The sequence below is a fragment of the Calonectris borealis genome, chromosome 8 (genome assembly GCF_964195595.1).
Source record: "Calonectris borealis chromosome 8, bCalBor7.hap1.2, whole genome shotgun sequence".
Classification (NCBI taxonomy): Eukaryota; Metazoa; Chordata; class Aves; order Procellariiformes; family Procellariidae; genus Calonectris; species Calonectris borealis.
Window position 1 is genome coordinate 7,145,470 of NC_134319.1, and position 10,719 is coordinate 7,156,188.

General features: G+C 44.2%; 1 protein-coding gene across 2 annotated transcripts in view; it reads right to left on the minus strand.

Annotated features, from left to right (window-relative positions):
- Positions 1–10,057, minus strand: part of PODN (podocan) — a 31,239-nt gene extending 21,182 nt beyond the window's left edge. The window contains exons 1-3 of one of the 2 annotated variants that reach the window (XM_075155744.1): positions 6,620–10,057; positions 6,250–6,367; positions 908–1,164 (exon numbers count right to left, since the gene is read on the minus strand). In XM_075155744.1, coding sequence (XP_075011845.1) covers positions 908–1,159 — 252 coding nt within the window. In that variant the 5' untranslated portion in view covers positions 1,160–1,164; positions 6,250–6,367; positions 6,620–10,057. Of the gene's footprint in view, positions 1–907; positions 1,165–4,732 lie in introns of both variants that reach the window. The other variant, XM_075155743.1, reaches the window with a different exon arrangement.
- Between the last annotated feature and the right edge of the window lie 662 nt (positions 10,058–10,719).

Sequence of the window (10,719 nt, forward strand, 5' to 3'; positions counted from 1 at the left end):
CGGGGCTGCCACGCTCCAGCCCTGCCCACGTCCTCATCCATCAGGGAAAGGATGCCTGCCCAAATGCTGGTCATAGGGATCAATTAACTAAGAGCAGAGCACAGAAACCTGCTGACAGTCCAAGATGGACTGCTGCTTCCACCTGAAGTTTGAATCTCGTATCGTTACACGCTCTTGTCCTGACAAGACATGACGTCTCTGCAGCGCAACCATTTGCTGCAGGCATGGCATTAGTTTCCCGGGTAAAATGACCCAAGAGTCTCGTGGCCGCAGGCAGCCCAGCAAGCGCAGCACCAGCTGTCTGGATGTCACAGGCAAGGCCACTCAGCGTGATGGATGGCTTCAGCCGTGTTACGGCTGCTCCTTGCTGAGCCCACGCGCTGCAGGGAGAGGGCTTGAGGGAGACAGGATTCTGGGGGACACCGGTTGGGCCTGTGTCTGGACTGCTACACCATGTTTACAACACTTCAGCTAACATGCATTGCTGCCAGAAAATGTCTCATTAATGAAGTAATTTAGCCCATGCTCTTCAAAGATACCTCAAAATGAAGAGCCTTCACCAGAAACTGTAATTATTACTTTGGACAAAAATTCTTCTCTTGGAGCTGGGGAGAGAATAAGGAGGAACATTTCCTAGCTTGTTTCCTCCCCGGATCTCTGGGGAAGAGGACTGCTGCCGATAACCGGGCACGTTTGTCGAGGGCGAGGGCCGGGCCAGCTGCACCTCCTGCTTCCGACGCCAAGCCGAGGAGCCGCTGAAGGAAGCGGGAAGGAGCCGGGTCCAGGCGAAGGCAGGGGCACGGGCCTGCGCGGCCCAGGGAGACCCCGGAGGTGGCCGGGGGCGCGTGTGGGAGCTGGGTGCTCCGCGCCGGCCCGGGCACCCGCGGCCGGGGCTCGGCTCCCTTACCTGCAGGGAGAGGTGGTTGGTCAGCTCCGGCAGCAGGAGCGGGAACTCCTTCAGGTCGATGCCGCCGCAGTCCACGACGCCCTCCTGGGTGCAGCCGCAGTCGCGGGGGCAGGCGGGGGCCGGGCCGGGCGGCCGCCGCCGCTCGGGGGCGCCCTCGGGGAAGTCGTTGTCGGCGGGCGCCGGCGGGCGGGCGGCGGCGCAGCCCAGGGCCAGGAGCCCCAGCGCCAGCAGCGCCCGGCCGCCGGCGGGCATCGCCCCTGCAAGCCGAGAGCAGGCCGCGGGGTCAGGCCCCGGCGGGAGGGGGCGGCAGCGCCAGGGCCCGGCCCGGCCGAGCCCCCCGCACCTCCCGCCCCGGGGCCGCGGGAGCCCGGGGCGCCAGCCCCGCTGCCGCCCTGCGCTCCCGCTTTTCCCTGGGTGCTTTCACGGGCTCTCAAGGCGGTTTGGGGTCCGGAATGAGACCGAGCAGCGCTGCCCGGCTCCGGGCTGCCGGCCTGGCGCGGCCCCGCCGGCCTGCCCCGCCAGCGGGTCCCAGCTGCAGCCGGCGGCCTGGCAGCATCCCCCGCACCGTCCCTGACTCCTCAAGTTATTTATTGCTTTTTTCATATTGAGAAACGCCAGATGATCCCGGAGATTTATAGAGGAGGTTATGCAACGTTACTTCTATGTAACTGTTGGTCGTACTGTTCCTCACAGTTTTGCAGGGGGAAGAAACTCTTCTCGTTAATGTAAACAAGGTATGCTGGAAAAGAGTGACTCACGCTGTCAGGATGCCTCTCGGAGGGGCTGCTTCACGTGCATCGAACGATAACAAAATCTCATGGCTACTGAAAACAAAATGGGCTTCCTATTGATTTTGGACAGTGCTGATCTGAACCTTAGAGACCTGGCTAATGTTCAGCTTTTATCTTTCTGGCAGCAGGTTAAAATAATTCAAACAGAAGTTGAATATCTACTGGACCAGCCAGCTGGCCCTAATCCAGCCCCCTCGGTCTCATTTGTTGCCCTTCTCAGGTTTCATACATAATGATTTGCCGTAAGGGCTGGTAATGGCTTGTTTTTTATCCTTTTGGCTATTCTTTGCAAATTTGACAGCAATGAGAAATTCTTATTTAGGCTGATCTTTTAAGGTAAAAAAGCACAATGGATTCATGACCTTAATATGAAATAAATACCCTGTTCACCTCTGCCAGCCCAGGTTCCTTCTTTGGATCGGAAACATGAACCTCCCAGAGCCAGACTGGCAGCTGTCAGAACTGGCACATCTCTGTTTACATCCACAGGGCTTTGCTGCTTTGCACCAGCTGGGGCTCTCATAGACTTTGGGTGCTTGGGAAGCATTGGAGAGATCCTACTCTCAGTGACAGTCATGAAAATCTTAAATAATTTCTTTAAACACTGACTTATACTTGAAGAAATGGGAGAAGGTGGGACTATAGGACAGAGCATCCTGAGACATGGATGGTTTTGCTTTGGTCCTGGTCTTTGCTGCCAACATGCTGGGTGATTTTAAGGATTTAACATTGTTTGCTTGATCCCTCTTCCCCTTGCTCCACTATTCCACAGCTTCCATATCTGTAAAAGCTGAATATAATGATATTAATCTCCCTTATAAAACATTCCAGAGATCAGATGGTGTTCCTTCTATGGCAGCTAGATATTAATAGGGAGATCAAAATTGGCCATATGAGTATGCCAACAGTGGATTAGTAAAATCCTTAGTATTTGGTGATCTAATTTCAAAAAATATTTCAGAAATCTTAGAGAAAATAATCTTAGAAAATAATCTCAGAAAGTATGATATATCAGATCTTTAACCAAGTATTATTCCTATATATCAGCTTCCCCTTATAGATACTTACAAAAGAAACTAAAGAAAAAAAAAACTTCTTATATGCAGGTCACAACCAGCCCTGCTGTAACAATACCAACACTGTTCCCATAGCACACAGTTACATCATGGTTGGTATTAAGCTCTATAGATTTGCAACATGGTGACTTTTCCACATATATAGCTGAAAAGATGTTAAAAAATTAACATGAAATATTGTATCTATCGCACACTAAAATTTCTCAGGCAATTTCACCCTGTTGTCATCAATATGCATGCTTCTGCTACAATGCCTTTGAAGTGAATGCTGCTGTGGTGCCACAGGGAGACACTTTGGATACAGAAAAATCTGCTTGCATCTGGAGTGCAGGCAGTAAAACCAGGCATGATTTTGATTTTCTTTTAGTTCAAAGAAGTCTGAAGTAACTCACTTCATTTAAACTCATTCCCAAGGGCCTGATCCAAAGCCTTACTAAGAAACCTTATTAAAGGAGTAGCTCAAAACCCACTAGAAAGAGTCCTCTTCCCTTGCTATCAGTGGGCTTTGGATCAGGTCCTTCCACCCAAAGACTGAAGTTACACTGAAACCAGTTCAGGGGTTTCTGTGGTTGCATCTTTCTGAGTCCGGACAGAACCACCGCTGATTTCTGCACTTTGCTGCCACACAGCACCAGAGGCAGAGTGCTACAAAAGGCACAGTCTCAAGAAGCAGCTGAAGTTTCAGGAGTTATTGTATGCTTCTCAGTGATTACAGTTACCTCAATAAACAACAGAATCATATTCAAAACATCTCATCTCTGTATCTATTATTCTCCACACACATTCTCCCAGGACATACACACAGAGATGGAAAAACATCCTGTCCTTCAGTATCAACAGGTTCACTGAGTTTGCTACTTACTTTTAATATCCTTCCTAAAAGCTGCAGCTGAAAGGCAGGCTGCTGGGTGTTGTCTGACAACCCAGCATTTAAAAAAAATAAAGTGCTGAAAAACTCACCTTTGCTGTCAGAAATCAGATGAATGGAGAAGAACATTTCTCTTGCCCCCACAGGCTCCCTCGGCTCATGCCATGTCAGTTACATGCCGTGAGCTCAGAGCAAGTCTCCCCTTTCCAAGCCAGATCCTTTCCAGATGTGAGCGGCAGAATTAGAGAGAGTAATAGGCAACCCTCTACCAACGAGAGTTTCCTGCACTTCCCAACAAAATCGGAGAGGAATTTTCCTAAGTCACCATATGGGAAAATGTGAGTAGGAAAGAGGAAGCAGCTATAGTCTGAATATAAAGACTTGGGCAAGAAACAATCTCCCATTGCTTTTTGTCAACACAGTTTGCAAGATCCATGAGAGATGCCAAAAGAAAGCGTGCTGGAATTGACAGAAGAGAAGCAGAGACGGTGTGTGCTTTAGCATTTCATTGCAGGATACCGGAGCTGCACTATCTGTTACTAGATCTTTAATTTTAGCTGCATTCAACACAAAATCTGAATTCCAGGTGGGAATGTCCTCCCATTCCCTGGGGGTCTGGTTCAAATTAGCCAGGAACAGACAGAGCAGCAGTTTTTCCTGCATTTCATCTCCCTCCCCTTTAACTCCCGCTGGTTTTCAACCCATCAACTGATCTTCAGGGACCCGGGGTAGATAGGCTGAAATGACAAATGTCTTAGAAGCAAAGTCCCCGAATTTGATACAACACCCCATCTACCCAATCTCTTTTTTATCTTCTAAGTCCCATATTACAGCACTAAACATCAAAACAACCCTCCACCACACACACACACACACTCCAGCCCTGGTCATCTTTAGTCCAGAAGCCTTCCATTTCTTGTATCTCCCCTCTCACTAAAAAAGAGAGGAACATGCTGTCTGTAACACAGAATGCTCCGGTGCAGCAATACTTCCAAGACAGCAACACAGCTTTTTGTGTGTTGACTGCAGTTACTATTTTAAATAAAAAGCCACCTGCTTTGTGAATGCCCAGCCGCGCTCCGTACAGTACCTCCACAAAATCTGCAGAAGATCTGTCCTCACCACGAACACGACCTTCTTGCTGAATTCCAAAAAAGGGACACTGATTCTTTCCTCTCGACTCCAGCTGAACTAAAGTCTAAAGCAATTAGGTTATTTCCTCCCTCTCTTCTTCCAGGCTCATATCAACTGGAACAGATCCCCCTCTGTGCCACGTGTAAGTTTCGAAAGTTGGTGTGGGAAGTGTGTTTTTACTAAAACAAAAATAAAAACAAACCAAAACTGGCTGCTTTCTCTTAGTGATTCAGAGATCCAGGATGCATTTGCCTGCTACCCTTTCTATATTACAGTGCCCTGAGTCCATAGAACAAAATTTACACAAGTGTTTTCAGGGAAGAGAAAAAAAGTGTGCTTATGTTGGGGGACCACCCCATCTTACCCCAGCAGACAGAGAGAAGGAGGAGTAGAGTGATTACCTGGCTCACTATTGATGCCAGAGCAGCCCACAAGGGAGAGGAGGAGAGCAGGATTCACCCTTCCCAAAAAGTGCATTTTTTTCTGTTTTTGTTGTATAAGCATAGTACTTAGCTGTCACATAGCATCTAGAGGTACTACAGGACATTATAAAAAGAGGGGCATTATGCCTCCTTTAGTGGGGAAACAGAGGCACACAAGTGTCATAACCATCCCAGTATTACCCAGCAGGACAGAGCCAGTACCAGAAACCAGATATCCCATGTGCCAAGGTAACACTTACAGCCTTACACTATGCTACAAATTACCTATATAGGCTGGTTTTTTCCAAGCTTTCACTTCCTCCACATCTTATCCTCTTACATCAACATATCCCAAACTTGCAATCTCCTATCCCCAGGCCCAGTGCTGCATTTCCATCATCAGAACCCACAAAACCCACAGGAAAACTAGAGCTGGAGTCAAACCTATCTAAAGGCATTCTGACCCACCACCAAGCCAAAGGCTATGCCCTAGCATGGTATATGGACTCAGGCAACCACTGAACTTCCACTGCGAGACTCAGAACCTAGAATTAGTTGCAGGAAACGCTTCCAGTCAAACTTGAGTCTTTGTACTCTTGCATGTTCCCTACTGATGGGTGACAGTGTGGTTGCAGCCTAAATGAAGAAACATTTTCAGGTTTAAAAACTGAAGCTGAAGACTTAGTTTAAACTTTGGTACAATCACTTCTTCAGATCACATAGATGGCAGAGAAACAGGTCCTTGGGCAAACAACTGCTAGGGTACTTCACTGAACAACTGGCAGCTATCACAGACCACATGTGCCACAGCATGCCATAGTGCTTTTGCAATGGGCCTGGCACACAGTGCACTGTGCAAGACCCAACCTTCTGCACTGGCTCCAGCAGAAAAAAAGCTCCAATACTGGTCAAGGACAGACTTTGCTAACTTGAGCTCTTATTTTTCAAAGATACTCTTGCAGACCTCAGCATAAAGACACATCCAGGGCCAAGCTGCAGTATGCAGTACACTATATTCCAATACTATAACTGAGAAAGCCGGACAACTTACCTAAGTTACACCAAGGCTGCACTTGCCTCGTGGAACCACAGAAGATCAGGACAGCACAGAGGTAGCTCAAAACCCATGAGACCTGCTCAGCTCTGACTTTGCAACTATTGCCACTGTCCTAAAGAGATTATAGGCTAAATTTAGATGTAATATGATAAACTCAAGTAACACACACCCCAGTCAAGCAACAACATGGCAGAGAACAAAAGGTATAAGGAAATCCACTGAAGCATGAGCTCCAAGAACAGTGGTTCTACAGGCAGCTATATATCAGCTCACTTGTGATCAGCATGGAGTGAGCCATAAGGCATTCAGGAGATTTAAGTTTTAATTGTATCTTAAAAGGTAATAAAACGTTCTTTAGTCTCACCTCTATTTATCTGATTTAAATAAGATTCTACAGAAATAGTGGCATTCCTGAAGTGTCCACTGCTATATGCTGATACTGTGCCTTTATTTGAAATGAGAGAAAAAAGCCCATTAAAATTCTTTTAAGTAACTTGCCGTCATTTGCTTTAAAAAATGAATAATCAAAACACAAAGAGTAAAAGGGGGGTTTGTCTCCAAAGCAGGAAGGGAAGTATTTTTCAAACCTAAGTATGCACAACAGAGCCTGGCCATGAGCCTATTGGCATCTGTGTGTTGATCCGAATGAACTTTAAGATGTCTGTTCTCCCAGAGGACATGTACTGTTTAAAAAAAAAGAAAAAAAATCCATGACTGCTTTTAATCTACCTGAAATATGGGATACAGACACAGCATATTTTGTACTTGTTTTATACTACCCATGTTCCTTTTAGCCTGCTGCAGCATTATTAGGATATTTCTGTTCCTGTATCACAGTATATAACTAACGTTTCCCAGAGAACCCACCCAGGGCCATATAAAGCCATCTGCTTCTAAGTTAGCAATGAATTCTTCTTACAGAACAGCTCACACTGTCACTCCAACAAATTACACTGCTGTTTATTTAAGTAATAAAGGAATTTGTTCCAAACAGTTGGTTTTTTCCCCAGCATTTGTTCTCCACATGTGGTTTGCTTCCTCAAGTGTTGATTTTTCATAGTTAAGAGACTTTTTCCTGCCTTTTATCCACCAGGCTAATTGCATTCTTATTCTTTTCTGTTTAACGAGAGCTGACATCCAGCTCCGTGCTCTGTAAAACAGGAAGTGATGTAGTTCCTGTTCCAAGGAGGTAACAGTTTAAACTGACCTCAGATGAAATGGACATATGGAAAATGGACAAATCCAGCCTTGTGACTACTTGAAATTTTTTCTATTGTGAGAGGGAAGATGTAGTCAAGTCCCTTTATCCCATCCTCCCGCATCCTGAAATGATCTATCCCCCAAAAGAATAGCTCCTTAACCCAGCTTCCACAAACCATGCTCAGCTGTTCACAACCTCCTCAGCGAACTAATCTCTTTCTCCTGCTTAGCAAAGGGATCCCAGATTACCTGGTACTAGGAGGACTTGTTTTACACAAAGAAAGCCACGATGAGCCACCTGCTAGATTCTCCCTTGTAATACCTGCAGTTATGAACACCTGCACTAGGCACTCTGTGTCACACACCCACATGAAGTTATTCAAGAGGTAAGGTCAGTCCCACACAACAACATACACCTGCAGTAACTGCCTTCCCCCTAGACTGCCTCATCTGACCATGGATATGCCCTCATTTATCCACAGAAAGCTGTCTTGCAAATATCCCAAATTCAGAATTTCACAATAAATTCCTATTTGTTATCCTGATCAACATAGGAATTGAGATTTCTTGAAGTAGCACATTTTCTTAAGGAAACGAGCCATGTTCTGACCATCAGCTTATCTTCTAATGACTCAAATTTATTATAAGAAAAGCAGCAATCACTTCTGAGAATGCATATGGTATAAAGTGTATAAGTGTAATGTACTGCATTTTACCTATTTCTGACTAAACAAAGCAGCAGGACTGAAATACAAAATTCAAGTAAAAGTTTAAAAAGAAAATCTGTGCTCCAAATCCAAAGCATTCACTCCAATTCCTGCAAGCCAGATCTGCTGAGTCAGGCATCGCTCTGCTCACTGGCTCAACTCTGACAAATCTATTTGCTTCTCTTATAGCAATGAAACATGTTTAACTTTTTTTCTTTATTATGAAAATTTGTACCTGAAAGAATTACATTAATTTTACAAAAGAAAGTAAAGATAAGATATACCTGCCAACCTGACAGCATCTCTGGCAGTCAGATGATTAACACGTTTATCACAGCTGGTAAAAAAAAAAAAAACAATAGCTGCAAAGGGTATTCACTGGAGTCCACAAAGGAAAAACAACCCTCCCGAGCATTTTAATGTCTAAAGCTGAAATTTCCCCTCATGTGAACTGGGAGTCTGGGAACACTGAACCCTCTGCCTAGAGGATTAGTATTTTTTTTTCTTTACGTGGTCTTTGAAACCAAAAATTTAAACTTTGCTATGTTCAGTGACTAGCCACCTCTTGGTATCTCTAGCTACCTTTCTGCCCTCAAGGAATCAAGTTAACATAACAGAATTGCAGTAATACATAAACTTCAAAGGAAAGGCTGATCTAAAGTTAGAGGATTTTAGCTGGAGAAGAGGTGCTTAATGCTGCTTGGTCAAGAGAGCATTATGGAGTGAGAAAGAAAACCTTGGTAAAGAGATTTCTAAAATGGTACAAACTTAGGTAATGCTTTGAGTTATGCCAAAAATAAGTAACAGAACTTAAAGATTATGTCAAAATCTACTCTGTATCACAAAGCTTTGCCTACTTCCTCATCATGATGAACAGGGCAAATGATTTCTGTCCACTGTGGAATTTATTTCTTCACAGTTATCAGATTCTAAGACTGCAGAATGTAAATGGGGGATCTGGGATTTTTAGACAAGATGCCCCACACATACCTCACTCTCAGAAAAAGGAAAATTAGAAAAAGTATTATATCATATTTTAAAAATCCTTGGCAAGTTAGGACACAAAGAAGGTGCTGAAAGTGAAGGAGTAACACAAGACAGATGTCTAAATAAGACATGTACTGATAGATGGGGTAAATATATGGCTTTGTCCTTTACTCCATCTTCTTAAATACTGCAAAAGGAAAAATACAAAATTGACTAGTTCTCTTACTTCCAAGCATCACTCCTTTCTGTGATAAATGTGTTGATCATTTGACAGCCAGAGATGCTGTTAGGTTGGCAGGTATATCTTTTCTTTACTTTCTTTTGTAAAGTAGGCTGTGCTAACCTCTGCATTACTCCCTCTAGCTACAATCGATGAGTGAACTAAATATCTACGTTTAATCTGGGATCTTTCTGTTATAATGACATCATACCTGCAAGTGCCCAAACCCAAAAGTCCTGGGCCTGTACAAATCTAGAGGTTTCTCTGAAGTCTCAGACTTGGATATTCTTTCTCTTGGTAGCAAACAAACTCCAAAGTTATTTTTGCACTGTTTTGGGAGTTTGTTTTTGTATATTCCTGTGCTTTTTTCACCACTTAAAAAGTGATCTCAATCTGCAGGTGAGCACATTTTAGCCAAACTTTTACTGGTATGGACTACTATGATCCATTTTAGCTTGTTTACACTTCAAAATTCATTTGCTTCTTTAATTAAACAGTGGCCAAAAATACATTCTGTCTGCTCAAAATTCTTGGAAAAGGCAGGTTCTTAGCTTGCAAACAGACATCTCTCCAAAGCTCTTCTGGTGGTATCAGTGATTCAACAGGAGGACAAAGCTTCCTAATGAACGGGTGTATATGCAACTGTGTAGCGGAACAAATTGTTTTCAGTACAGAATTACTGCTGCAATCCTGTAATTCTCCTTTATTTTAACCCACAAGCCAAATGGCAAGAATTTAGGAAAAAGCAGTGGATACATTAGCAAACGTTATTTTGTAGAGAGCTAACCCTGCTTTCATTTGAGACACATGGCTCCTATCTGCCACAATCCTTTGGGTAAGTCAATAAACAAGTACACAAGAGGAAACCTGATTCATGTGACCAGATCGTATTTTAAGAAGTCTTCAGTGGAGCAAGGCCGTACCTGTCCTATTCAAGACTAAACTAATGCCTTGGAAAAGAAGATGAACAGTGGGATGATAAAAGTTGATTCATCCAGATTTTAAAGACGAGAGCCGAGTACAAAAGCTGCAGGCAGGTCTGAACACTGAGTGCCTGGACAGTAAAACAGACAGTTGAAATTCAGTATAAATAAAGGAATGAATATGGAATAATAAAAAAAAAAAGTTTCAGCTTCACAGTGCAGAAATAAACACTGAGTTAATAGGAAAGAAATGAGACCCCAGTTTTAAGAGATCTAAGAAAACAGCTCAAAACTAGTAGTGGTCAGAAACTGGGGAAAGAAAAATAAAAGCAGCAAATGCTCTTGTAGCTTGAAAGCTTTTTAACAGGACAATCAGAATGCAGCATACAGGAAGGATACATGGATGGCCAAAAGGTTACAAGGGCCT